At 31.2% G+C, this 14821-nt stretch overlaps 1 protein-coding gene across 1 annotated transcript; it reads left to right on the top strand.

Annotated features, from left to right (window-relative positions):
- The first annotated feature begins 1947 nt into the window (after positions 1-1947).
- LOC110904202 (aspartic proteinase-like protein 2) lies at positions 1948-5023 on the top strand. Its single transcript, XM_022150030.2, has 10 exons — positions 1948-2350; positions 2455-2584; positions 2690-2934; positions 3035-3262; positions 3372-3543; positions 3693-3766; positions 4079-4175; positions 4250-4316; positions 4404-4475; positions 4739-5023. Exons 1-10 carry the CDS (start codon positions 2091-2093, stop codon positions 4894-4896), a joined length of 1503 nt encoding a protein of 500 aa, XP_022005722.1. The 5' UTR covers positions 1948-2090; the 3' UTR covers positions 4897-5023.
- Positions 5024-14821: the final 9798 nt, after the last annotated feature.

Here is a 14821-nt window from a genome sequence, read left to right as displayed (position 1 = left end):
TCCACGCTTAAAGAGGGAATTGTTTCGATGCATAATATGTATTAATTGTAAAGGTCGTAGTACCCACTATTAACAATGCCATATCATATATTTTTTTTATTCAGTTTAATCTTTTATACTATAAATAATATATGTCTTTAACTCATATAATTTTAATTTTTTTTCTAACTAGAATCACGACCCGCCGCAATGCGGCGGGGATTCTTTAGTTATAACTAAGTCGATTTAGGACGCGCACGTCATGTTAAACTTGTCAAACAGGAAAAAAAAACAGACGATGTAAAAACGTTCACCCACACACGCACGTTGCGTCGTGTTAACTCGCAAAATTTAGAACGAAACGTAAAAACGTTAAACATAAAGCGAAAAAAACTTAGATTGTAAAGCGATGTGTTAAGTCACAAAATTTAGAACGAAACATAAAGCGAAAAATTTGTGGAAAATGAAAACTATAAAGGACCAAAGTTGAAAGTAAAAAAACTTGTGAGAATAGATTGTAAAGATAAAAGTTTTGTGTTAAAACTAAAAAAAAACAAATAGTTTTGGGTTAAAAGTAATTTATGAAATACTTTTGGGGGTGAAAAGTAAAAAAATCAATTTTGTTTTGAAAAAACCTCCAAAGCGAAGGTTACAACAACAATATGCATAACCATTTTTTCTTTGAAAAACCCACAAAGTCAAGATTACAACACATAAGTAAAAAAATCAAAGTAGTTAAATCGCAAAAGATGGAAACTTTTGAATTAGAAGTGAAAAATAAATTTAATCAAAGGGGTTAAATTAACAAAGATTAAAACTATAAACTTAAATTATCAAAGATTAAAACTTTAAGGTTAAAAAGGAAACAAAGATTAAAACTTTAAACTTATATTGTCAAAATTAAAACTTTAAGGTTAAAAGAGAAAATTTCAATTTTTTTTTTGAAAAGCATCCAAAACCAAGAGTACAACTACCTTAGCCTAAAGTGGTTGCTTTATAATAAGGTTTTAATTTAATAACATGCATAATTAACTTTAAAAAGGAAACCGAATTCGTAACTACGTGTACATTAATTAAATTAAATTAAATTAAATATATAACAAAAGAGAGTCTTATAAATAGGACTAAAACAAAAACCTCTACTTTTATTGTTTTTGGGCCATATTTACAGCAATGCCATCTAATCCATAGTTTTTCTTTTTCTTTTTGTGTATTAAATTTTTAGCATTGCCACTACCTGCTCAGTTTTATAAAAACTTTGTAAAATGTACCCCCGTGGAGTTTTTGTGCTTATATTATGTACGTGAGTCAGATATAGTACATTTTCGTGTTTATTTTTATGTACGTTTTTGTTGGTCTACGTTATTTTGGAAACAAAGTGGGTCAAATATGATACGTTTTTTCGAGTTACTTTATTTTCATGTGTGTTTTTAGTTGGTCTACATTTTGACGTAATTTTTGTTCGAAAACGAGCTAGGTCAAATATTTGACGGTATAAGTTCGAGTTACTCTAAATATCGACGCTGCAGCAACGGGCGACTGGTCAAACACCAGTTATGATATAAATTTGTATTCAAAATAAAACATTTGTTTGGTATTATAATATATACGAGTGTTGGTACGACAAAATAGAGAGTCAAGTAAAGACCGCTTACTAACATCAAGAACATAAATTACAATTTACTCTTTACTCAATCTAATTTTCTTTTTATCATTATCTTTTCATATCTTTTCTAGGATTTAGTTACAAAGATGGCCAACTTACTACAAACATGAAAAGTGAAAACGGTCATGAGGCATCATATATCACAATAGCTAATAAATTGAATTTTGCTCTAAAGATGCAAGTTAAACCATGAACGAGGGGCCGATATTGTAACTTGCTTTAAAAATTTTTTAAAAAAAAAAGAAAAAAAAAACATACAAAAACAGACGAACCCAAAAAAAATAGTAAAACAGTATTATTAATCTAAACTTTTCTTCCGATATTCCAGTATAACACCGAAACACAGTTTACTCTGCTGTATCTATCTCCAAAATCAACAACCTCTGCCCATCAATTCAACCTTAAAAAACACAACAACCACCGACAATCCGTTGAACACAAAGGAATGTCGGCTTCTTTTCATGCCGCCAATCCGGTAACCTTAACATTAACATGCGCCGTCGTATTCGTGCTGTCGCATACGGCGGTTGTCCGTTGTATGTTTCCGTCAATTCTAACATTGGAGAGAGCTTTTCCGTTAAACCACCGAGTTGAATTGAGTCAACTCAGACACAGAGATAGTTTAAGGCACCGTAGGATATTACAGCAGCAGTCAGGTGTTATTGATTTCACTCTGCAAGGAACTTATGATCCTTTGCGTGTTGGGTAATTCAACTTCCATCATTTTGTTATTTAATTGTTATTATTATTATTATCATTCATTTTTTAATTTAATTTATTGTATGTTGTAATTTAAATTATTGTTTTAGGCTTTATTATACAAAAGTCCAGTTGGGTTCTCCTTCAAAGGACTATTATCTACAAATTGACACAGGAAGTGATGTGTTATGGGTTGGTTGTACACCCTGTGATGGCTGCCCTACATCAAGCAGTTTGCAAGTATGATTATTATTATTATTTGTTATGATTAAATAAAAGATTGTGAAATGATGGCTGTTAAAGGATTTTTTTTTTTTTTTTTTTTTTTTTTTTTTTGTGAAACAGATTCCTATGGAGTTTTATGATCCATCAAGCTCATCAACAAGTCATGCAATTAGTTGTGGGGACCAACGGTGTTCTCGAGCGGTCGAATCGTCTGATTCGGGCTGTTTAAACGACCAATGCACTTATAAGTTTAAGTACGGAGATGGTAGTGGGACTTCAGGTTATTATGTATCTGATTTAATGCATTTAAAAACGATTGTTGAAGGTTCAAAGGAATTAAGTTCTTCGGCTAATGTTGTGTTTGGGTGAGTTAGTTATTAGCAAGTCGACGCCTTGTTTAAGATTGTATATGATTTGAAGAATATAAATGTTGTTAGTTTACTGTTTTACTGATGTATGCAACAGTTGTAGTACAACTCAAACGGGAGATTTGACTAAATCTGACCGAGCCGTTAATGGGATCTTGGGGCTTGGTCAAAACGGGTTGTCGATAATTTCACAACTTTCATCACAAGGAGTTGCTCCTGATGCATTCTCTCATTGTCTTATTGGAAGTGATGATGGTGGTGGTATTTTGGTCATTGGTCAAATAGTGGAGCCGAATATGGTCTATACTCCACTTATCCAATCACAGTAAGCTTTCTTTCGGTTATAATGGCGTTTTTGTAATTAAATTGGAGTATGTAGTTTTGACTTGTTTCATTCCGAATTTTTCAAATGATAGAAATTTGCATGTTTTCAGGCCACATTATAATATTAATCTGCAGAGTATTTCTGTCAATGGTCAATCATTGTCCATTGACCCGTCGACTTTTGCGATATCAGACAACGAAGGTGGAAGTGGAACCATAGTTGATTCAGGAACAACTCTGTCATACCTTGCTGAAGATGCTCTTAACTCGTTTGTCGATGCTGTAAGTATAATAGGTGTCAAAGTTTTGTGAGATTACCTTATTTATTTGTTATTAGTGGTTGCAAAGTACTTATTTTGTCGTCGCTATCACGTTTTTGGATTTTGACTAATGGTCAAACTGTAATGTTGGTATCACTGTTGTTTCCGTAGATCACACAGGCGGTTTCACAATCTGTACAGCCGCTTATTTCAAAGAAAAACAAGTGTTATATAATTACCTCCAGGTTTTTCCTCCACATTTATACAATCTTAGCTATATATAATATGATCATTTAACCAATAAATCCGCTTATAAGTGTATAAGATCAAATATACTTATCATTTTTTAATGTGTTATGAAGCATCTAATAATGGTATCCTAGTCAGAACATATACAAATTTACTGCTATTATATGTCACTATTTTTTAAGCCTTGCAAAATGGGTGGGTCAGGTAATGGGTCAAAGCGGGTTTGGGTCAATGTTAGGTCGGTATTGCAGCATGTTATGCTTTTCTTTTTTGGTACTATAATAAGAAGCTTTTAATGTTATTTTCAGTGTCTCCGACGTATTCCCGCCTGTAAGCTTCAACTTTGCGGGCGGTGCTTCAATGCATTTAAGACCTCAGGACTACCTTATTCAGCAGAATTCTGTGGTATGCTATATGAAAACCATGTTAATTAACTATGATCTTTACTCACTTATTTGTACAAAAAAATGTGTTTGTAGGGTGGAGCTGAGGTGTGGTGCATCGGCTTTCAGTCAATTCCAAATCAAGGAATTACTATTTTAGGAGGTATAATTAACTAATTAGTCATAGAAATTTATAATCTCTTTGAACTTCTGACCATTTTTCGATCTTTGGTTTTACTTGGTGATGTAGACCTTATTCTTAAAGACAAGATTATTGTTTATGATTTGGGTGGTCAACGGATTGGATGGGCGGATTATGACTGTAAGTTCTCTTCTCCGTTTGATTATTTTCTAATTTCGTTCGTCAGGGCGTTTGGATGCGCGTTTTATAATGAATTCCAACTATCTTATAAACAAACACATAAAATGACCAAAAATGACACTCTTGAATATCGACGTGTATCGTGAGATGAGAGTAAGAGTCTCTTAAATTACGCTAAAAGAAAGGGCAATTATGTAACTTTGCTCCGTCCTTTGATGATCAGTTTTGTTGCATATGTTAATCCTCTCAAATGATGTTGTTAGGTTCATTGCCTGTAAACGTGTCTTTAGCCTCAAGTGGCGGCCGAAGTGAAGTGGTAAACGCTGGTCAGGTTGGGGGCAGCACGTCGACTCGTTATGAACTGATTACGATCTTTATTCTTGCTTCTTCTATATTACACTTGGTTGGTGCATACAGCTAGCTAATATTATCATCACTAGTTTCGTTATGACACATAGATTATACACCGTACGAGTATATATAAAGAAAGATATACTAGTGATCAGCTGTTGAAATTCATCTATTTTTGTGAGAACCTTTTCTATGTTTCTCATGGGTGTGATGGATAATGTTGGCACAAACAGGTAAACAACTCGTTGTCCGATTCCAATAAAACATTAGCTAGGATAAGAGAAATATTTATTAATTTATACTCGTAGCTAACTAAAAATATATAATGGCTACTTCAATTAATTTCTCATCCCTAAAAAAATTATTTTTTGAATTACACCAAATTTCCATATTATTATCAATTATCAATTAGCAAGTTTTGTGAGCATAATTGTGTTGTAACTTATGTTTTATGAGTTTTTCAAAAAAGTTTTGTTAGTAGGTCTATGGGACATTATATTTTATTATTATCTTTATTATGTTATGAATATATTTATTATTAATGTGGTTATCAACACCAAAAATAGATTAGCTTTCTCTCCAAGTTTTTTATACCTATATATACCACTATTGTATCTCATTGTAAAAGGACCTAATTAATGAAAAAGCAATCCCTTTCTCCCTTCATCTCTATTATATTGTTTTGCTATTAGGCTAGTTTCACAACACGTTATCAGCACGACAGTGCTCTTTTCAAAACCCTAGTTCCCTAGAGATTATAGCCGCCACCACCCCACCCGATGAATGTAATGCCTCGTTCGTCACACAATGTTCAGCAACTTTAATCCAAGATCTGGATACCAAAGACAAACTGCATCAATGGTATGTCTTCTTTCTTTAATTTATCTCACAGAAACATCATAGTAATTAATATTCCTAAATCTTGGTGCTATCAATTTTTCCTTTAATCCATTTACTTTTTACTCAAGTATATGTGAATGATAACACTTATAATTCCGCAAATTTGAGAAAAGAATTAAAAATTTCATGTGAACCTTAGCATCATGTACTACATTGTATCTTTATTTATGGGTTTTTAAAATTTTATTATAAAAGGTAAATGCGTGTAGATAATGAAAGAAAATATATATTAGAACTAAAAATAATTGGTATTTAGTAAGATTTAATATTGTTCTAATTGAATACTTTTTATAATGTGTGTGATCGTTGGTTGTTTCCTGTGATGTTGATTTTTTTTTTTCAAAATACAATGATGAAATATAAAAGTGAACATCTGACTAAAGAAGATTCCATTATCTCATATTCATAATTTGATTAGGAAGCTCTTTTTACCCATAACTTTGATTTAATTAGTTTTATTAAATAAGATTTTGAATTTGATAAAATTAGAGTGTCGTTCTATTGATAATTTCGATTAAGTTAAGTGCTTAGTTTTATGAGATATTTTATGATTAGTTGATTAGTTAAATGACTTTATGGTATATATAAAGTTCATATTCACTAGATGAATATTTTGATTTCATTAAGTACAAAGCCATGCATTCCCTGTGATTCACTTTCTAATTATTATTGTTATTCAACGAATTCATATATAGATATATATGTTTTGGAGTGATGTCCGTGGCTAGGTTTGTGACTGAAATAAAATAATAATCGAACAAGGATTAAAAGGAAAAAAAATGAATTTATTATAATGAAAGATACTAAAATTGACTTATTTTAGTTATTAAATATTGTCGTCTTAATTTTTCACAATAATCATAGTTATTTATTTGATTCTTTGAAGAATAAACATAACTTGTTTATATTAGGAACTCTAATACTGTTCATATGATCATGATTTTGAAGAATAATCATAACTTGTTTATATTATGAACTCTGATACTGTTGATATGATCATGATTTATTATTAGTTTTCCTGATATTAATTGTAATAAATATTTGTAAAGGTTAACCAGTTACAATATAAGTATTTCTTAAACTATAAAACGTTATAATAAAATTTGGTGATAGTGTATTTGGCTCTAAATAATGTATAGATTAAAATTGATGGTAATTGGTCCATCATTTTGCAACTAATTAATAGAAAGCTGCAAAAACAGTTTAAGTTTATGAGCTTATCTTATGTTTTTTATATTGATTTATTATATAATTTATTTAGTATGTAAGTTATATTGTTGATATTATCATGTGAAATTTGTTCATATCTAAATTGTAGCATCGTCAAGAACAATGAGTTTGTATGGTGACATGTTATAACGTTAAATTTTCAAGTATTAATTGTATTTAATATGCTATATATTTGTATAGATAGTATTCAATAGAATTTAAACCAAAGTTGTGGTTTATTGTCACTCTAAAGAAAGAGTATAAATATGGTTAGATATGCCACTCAAATTGTCATACTCTCTAAATCTCATTATCAGTTTGTAGAATGTTATATGATTTTAGACCAGGAACGCATATGGTTCGGTCATGTAAATATATATATATATATATATATATATATAGATTAGTTTATATTATATGGAAAGAGAGTTGTTTATAATGAAAACTAGACAAAAGATTTCCATTTGTCATACCTAAGATATGCTACTGAAGTAGGAATATTATTAAGAGAGTATGATAGATTGAAATGATTTCATACTCATGGGACTGAGTAAAGGATGAAAATTCATGAAAGTTTTTAGATTCTATCTCGTTCCTTGAAGTGAATGTGATTACATATTAATCATTGTAAAGTTAGTGATCATAGACATAATTGAGAAAGTTGTGATAATGAGATGGCCATTAGAATTGTAAATGGTCATGTTAATAATGAGATGGACCACTAAAAGTGGCAAACTAAGGAGTGACAATATAACATAATAGTTGAATTATAAAGTTACAAGACACTTTCTCGTATCTAAAGTTTTGTATTACATACGTGTAAGTAATACATATATGTTCATAAACCAGAATTTATGGATCATGTTTATTTACTTTATTGGCATGACCGGTTAGACCACACCGAGTCAATGATGATGTGAAACATAATGAAGAACTTGAAGATTCTTCTAGCTGATAGCATATTATGTTTGCTCTTAAGGGAAATTGCTTATTTGCCAATTAAGGGTGTGTGTCCCTAAATATTCTGGAAAGGATTAAGAGATATGCATATCTCAACATGATACCATTTAGTGTTTTAAATCGATGCATCGTCTAAATGGTTATCAAATTCACAACTTGATGTTTGTGTAATTTATGGTTTAGCTAATAAGATAGCAAGCATAATATTCCAGATTGCATGTATTTATTAGTAGTGATGATAAGTTTATATCCCTAGCTATTAATGATCCGACGGAATAAATGTTGAACTTCGTGTAGATTATGTTCATACACGAATTGCTTTTGTTAAGACGATCACTGAACATCTACGATTGATAGCAAAGCCAATAATCATGAGAGCAAGTTCATGTTTATATATGAGTACATGTAATTTTACATGAAATAAAATTAATTCACATCAAGCCAATATTTTGTAATAGTTTCTCCCCAATTATAGTTGGTTTTTGGTCAGGAACCAAATATGTCCTTTCTAAGATTTTGGTTGTGCGGTATATATTGAAATTGATCCACTGCTACGCACAAAAAAAATGGGCCCTTAAAATGTGGTTGGGAATATATGATAACGAATAGAGCCTTTCACGAGATATTTATTTATGGCTTAATTAATTGATATCCATCTAAATGGATTAACATTCCCAACATCAAGGGGAGATAAAAAGCAGTTGGAAAAGAAATGAGTTGGTATGAATTATCATTGATCCTAAAAAAATAAAAGTGTGAACAAGAAGTTCAAAGAACAACTCATTTACAAATATTAGCAAATATATTACCAGACGCATTCACTGACCTTAAAAAGATGACTATGTCACATATATCAACTGCTAATGCTCCAATTAAGATGAGTGTCCAAGAAGGACAATCACCAGATTTTTGTAATGAGTCTATTGCACATCTGAAGCGTGGTAGACCAGTTAATTCCAACAGTAAAATTCCTCGAAAGTTGGAGCAACTAATTAAGATGGTCAAGTCGAGGTTATATTAAAAAGGTCTCCTGAAGAGACAATAGACATGATGGTTCAAGAAGAACCTCAGGTACCTGTAAATAATGAGATCTCGATAAGGTGTATCATGTCTAAGATATGTATGGAATCGAAATAAAAATCGACGTCGTTATACTTTTGTATATAATCTAGCGCTCGAAATTATTAAATGATGAGGATCAAGATATGAGATTTACCTATGAACGTAAACATAGAAAAGATTGGCCAAAAATAGAAAGACGCAAATAAGGCAAAGTTGAATTCTCTAATGACATGGAAAGTACTTGGATCAACAGTCCATACAACTGAAATTGTAAAATATGTTGGATATAAATGGGTGTTTTATGTGAATTATGTGAAAATCAAATTGAGCGATATAAGGAAAAATTGGTGGCACAAGAATTTTCGCAAATACCTATGATTGATTATGAGGAGACATATTCTCCAGTGGTACATGCACTGACTTTCCAATATTTTATTAGTCTGGTAATATAAAGAGAGAATTGATATGCGTCTTATGAATGTTATGTATCACTTGATACTGAAAGTTTACATGAAAGTCCTGAAGGATTAAATAAGTCATGTAAAGTAAGTTCTCGAGAACAATGTGATAATTTATACATATTCGGATTTGTGCAGGTTATGATTATTTTAAATCTTGGATATAATTGGAACTCCTCATAAGTTTCTAAAGCAATTGAGTGCTTAAAAGATTAATTGAAACATCTTAACGATGTAATACTTGTGCACTAAGAAACATACATAGAAAACTTGTACCCGATGATTGTGGTATCTCAATAAATAGTGTACACGCATGGTACAATATGGATTTCAGAGATAAAAGCAAGTTTCATGACATTTTTGCATATGATATAGATATCTATGTGTTAAATGGGCAAATTTTATGTAGCAAAACTTCTAAAGAGTGAAAGCACGTGCATATTTGGATAAGATGAAACAAATTCACTCATGGATTGATAATGCTAGAAGCATTGATGTCAAAACCTCAAGAACATACCATATGAAGTTGACAAAATATGTATGGACTAAAATAATCGAGTCGAGTGTTGTACAACTCGACATATTCGCATAAAGAGAGATATAAGTTTGATTAAATTAGCCATGTTTTATCAACATTTTACTTTTAAAAGTTCACTATAATCGCAGTTTACAGTGATGATGTTTAGGCATCATCGAGAGAAACTGTCGAGCTTTTAGAGGGAGAATTTTTTTAATGACCTTGGCACGATCTAATTATTACTCGAACTGCAGTTCGAGTATATATGTACTTATATTTTATCAATCCCTCAAGTACATCTAGAAGATGATGTTGGGATATTTTCGTATGGACATAGTTGAACCTTAAAGTATATTAAAGGTTATTAAGTCATTTGTTATAAGAAATGCCTATTATCACTTGAAATGTTTTGCTAGCTATGTATGGTTATAATATCTTTCACTTGAGCTTATTGTCATGATATAACATTTGTCAAGCGAAGAGACATTGGAATTAGTTCAACGAAATATTTCAGGTATAAACGATATTTGATTATATTTTACTAATCCATCAAAACAAGTTTGGTTAGTTTTGTAGATGCAGGAATGTAACTAAACACAGTCCTGGACATATGATATTTTTGGAAGGAGACACCTAAAGTCTTGTTAGAAGATTATACAACATTGCTCAACATAAAGGATTGCACATTAAGGGATCAAGAGACAAATCATTGACCACAAAAGCTTTGATCAACTTAAAGGATACATGTTAAAATGAGGGGGAGACTTATTTAAGTTGCACTCTTTTTCCCTTGACTAAGTTTTGTCCCATTGGGTTTTCTTAGTAAGGTTTTTAATGAGGCAACATACCTGATCTAGAAGTATCAGGGGGAACTAATGTGCATTACATGCTGCACTCTTTTTCCCTTAGCTATGGTTTTGTCCCACTGGGTTTTCCTAGCAAGGTTTTTAACGAGGTAGCATCAAGCGTATTATGTTGATAACCAAGGGGGAGTGTTATGAATATATTTATTATTAATGTGGTTATCAACACCAAAAATAGATTAGCTTTCTCTCCAAGTTTTTTATACCTATATATACCACTATTGTATCTCATTGTAAAAGGACCTAATTAATGAAAAAGCAATCCCTTTCTCCCTTCATCTCTATTATATTGTTTTGCTATTAGGCTAGTTTCACAACATATTATTATTTTTTTATGATTTCTTTGTATTAGTTTTATTATTTACTAGGTTAAAACCTCGTGTATTACACGGGTTGTATAAGTGTAAATTTATATAATAAATAGTAAAAACGATATATCTTTAAAAAACCCGTGTATTGAACGTATATTTTTAAAAATGATGTTCTTTCTAAATGTTGATGCAATGTGCGATGAATGATGGGTGTAAACCAATTATAACACCACGTTTAACATTACAAAGGTGAAACTAATTTGTCTATTTGACATTTGAAAGAATTGTGTGACTATAATGGTGAGTCCAAACCATTATAGTGATGCATCTAAAAACACTTATAGTTTGATAAAAGCATATGCCGTGGACCTAGAATTATTTAATTCTAGCGAAAGGAAAAACAATAATGTAATCTAATCTAATCTAATCTAATCTAATTTTAATAAAAAATTCCAAATAATGTCACATGACGCTCTCTCCTTTAATTTAATAATAATATTATTAATAATGATATATCAGATTATTATTATTGTTATATCAAACTAATATTGTTAATATATAATCTTTATCTTTTATCTTTATTATTGTTATTTAATGTTATTTATTTATATATTTAATTATATTGTTAATGATAAGCCGTAAAAAGTTTTTTAGTATTGTTTACTTTTTATTATTGTTGTTATTATTATTAACATTATTATTATTTTTATTATATCTTTTATATAGTAAATGAAAATCTTTTATAAAAAAGGTGTATCCTTATCTAAATTTTTGTTTAAAATTATTTATAGAAAAACAATTATTTATTCTTATCTAATTTTTAGTTTAAAATTATTATTGTTATTTAACATAGATAAATAGGAAAGTAAGGTGAGAAAACATAAGGAAGTGACACGTGTCAAAAAAGATTTTTTTTTATTAGTATAGGAAGATTTAAATCATGTATGTATTTGGGTAATACACATTAATTGATTTTTTTAAATTTATTCGTCCCCAGACACGACGTAAAGTGCGTATGTGGTTCAATGTTTTTACATCTATATTTATCATATGATAGGTTCGTGACATTCGTCGCAACTCGCATGTCCTATATCGACTTAGTTATTCTTTTCTATGTTTTACATTTCGGTCTAATTTCTTCGTATTAACACGCTGCAAGGGGTGTGTGTGGGTGAATGATTTTACGTCCACGTTTCGCTCAATATTACTTTTTCCATTTTTATTTATTTTGATTTACGAGTTTTCCCGGTGTTGATGGTCGTTGGCGGTGGTATAGCATTGGTGCAACTTGGCACAGTTTTATGTTCCCCACTGCAACGCGGGGCTTAGTATATATATATAGTAACAAAGTGTACTACAAAATGTTTCTAACTTTTCTCAAAATGGTTGCAACTTCTCTTATACTTAAGGTACGTGCATGATTATGGGGTAACAACTTTTATTAATGCGTCATTTTCTACACGTTGTTACGGACGTGGGTGGTCTAACGTTTTTACGTCTTCTTTTTCAGTGTTGCTTGTCGTTGGTGATGGTGTGTTATTAATGTTGTTGGTACGGTTGTGCCCCCGCCGCAACGCGAAGGTACTTCCATCTAGTTATAATTTATTTTTATGAGAAATAAATGTTTATGGACAGTCATCTTGAAACGAATAAGGAAGGCTTGATCTCGTTTTCGAGCAAACCAATAATTTTTAAGCAGGTAATTATATATTCAAATAATTGCTTGATAAACTTTATGTATAAAATTAATAATTTTTGAAACAATTCAAATAATTGCTTGATAAACTTTATGAATAAAATTAATAATTTTTGAAACAATTCAAATAATTGCTTGATAAACTTTATGTATAAAATTAATAACTTTTGAAACAAAATATCACTTGCAATATATTTTATTTGACGATATTGAAAGAAGTATTTATCTGAAATTATATCCATCATTTACTTTCAACCTTTAACTAGAATTAAGCACCCGCGCGTTGCGACAGGGGGTAAGACCATGCTAAATAATACTAATGTCACACCACCACTAGCGAACACCAACATTGACTCGACCGGACCTACGTGTTGCAACAAACCTATAAAGTAGGAAAAAATAGATGTAAAAATGTTGAACTACACATGTACGTTGCGCCATGTTAACTTACAAAATTTTGAACAAAACATAAAAATGTTGAACCACACACGTACATTGCGCCGTATTAACCCGAAAAATTTAGAATGAAACGTAAAACGAAAATTTGCGAAAGATTAAAAGTATAGGGACAAAAGTTGAAAGTAAAAAGTTGGAAAGTTAAATTGCAAATAATGAAAAGTTTTGGATTAAAATTAAAAAAAATTCAATTATGTGAGGTTAAAATTACAAAAGGTAAAAACCTTTGAATTAAAAGTAAAAGTGTCATGTTTTTTAGAAAAAAACCCCTCTCCGAACATAAGGTATAACCCCAAACAACATGATTTCTTTACCATGCTAGATTAATTATTCTTGTATTAAAAAAATATATATTACGATTTTAGAAACAATACATCATACAGGTAACTTCTTTCATCAAGTGCTAATTTCATATATCAACTCTGAATTTTTAAATCCACCTCAATTTAGAATTTTGGGATGTGATTTATAGATATTGAAATTAGAGTAAAGTCCTTTTTGAGTTCTTGTGGTTTGTGTATTTTAACTATTTGAATTTAAAAACCAAACTCGTCTTGGTTTGAGTCTCTGTGATTTATATTTTTAACTATTTGAATCCAAAGTGTGTTGGAAGTTTTGGTGTAAATGGAAAGTCTCAAGTGGTAAAACCACTTTGTCCCACATTGGAGTGGGAACAAAAGGATAGGCAATTTATAAGGTGAAACCTTATCCAAGCCTTTGAAGTCTTATGACATGTTTTACCACAAGTCCTACCCGCGTGTGCACAGGGCGGGGTGCAAAAAAAAAAAGGAACCGGAATTAGTTGAACTCGCGTGTGCCCGCACGTCCTACGAACACGAATGCAGCTCCGAAAACCTGGGACCGCATGAGGTGGTTTTTGCACTCAAGACTCATAACCGTTTTTGTTTTTAATGAGTTTTAAAACTGAAACTGAAATGATTATTCAAGATTGATGGTCATTAAAATGTTATTATTATTATCAATTTCAAAACTGATGTAGTAATGACAATCATCCAGTTTTAATTCTCTGCAATGATGGCTAGAATTCGGTTATGCTTTTGTGACTATAAAACCAGATCAGTTTAGACACACCAACACGCAGCTTCTTCTCTTCTATATTAATCTCTGCAAACAGCATCTCTTCGGCTTCTTTTCAGGCAAGTGCTCAAGTCCGGCAGTGCGCGGTGCTGCTTCGAACCGACGTACCCTGGGAACAGACGACGAATCTGTTTAAGGGAATTGTGTTAAACACAAGCCTGGTTCACTCGTTAACTGTTTCTTTATTTCGGTTTCTAATTATTTTGCAGTTCTTTCAGTTGCAGTTTTTCTTACAAACTTAAACATATTTATTTTACTAATTGTTTCTGCAATTTTCTTTTCAGAATGGCATCCCAGTTGATGACTACTGCTGTTTCTGCTGTCATGACCAGTGCCGTTTCTGCGGTCATGACTTCCGCTGTTGCTGTCACTACCGGTCTAGTGACACCACTGCCTAATGCAGTGTCGCATGCTGAGAAACCATAGAAATTCAGTGGTCTGAATTTCAAACAGTGGCAGCAAAAG

The sequence above is a fragment of the Helianthus annuus genome, chromosome 14 (assembly GCF_002127325.2).
Source record: "Helianthus annuus cultivar XRQ/B chromosome 14, HanXRQr2.0-SUNRISE, whole genome shotgun sequence".
NCBI lineage: Eukaryota > Viridiplantae > Streptophyta > Magnoliopsida > Asterales > Asteraceae > Helianthus > Helianthus annuus.
This window is presented reverse-complemented; position numbering and strand designations above follow the sequence as displayed.

Bases quoted from the DNA above. Each gene is read 5' to 3' on its own strand.
- LOC110904202 (XM_022150030.2), top strand. From the start codon at position 2,091: ATGTCGGCTTCTTTTCATGCCGCCAATCCGGTAACCTTAACATTAACA. The intron at 2,585-2,689 runs GTATGATTATTA...TTTGTGAAACAG, and splicing joins CTACATCAAGCAGTTTGCAA to ATTCCTATGGAGTTTTATGA. The intron at 3,544-3,692 runs GTAAGTATAATA...TTGTTTCCGTAG, and splicing joins TTAACTCGTTTGTCGATGCT to ATCACACAGGCGGTTTCACA.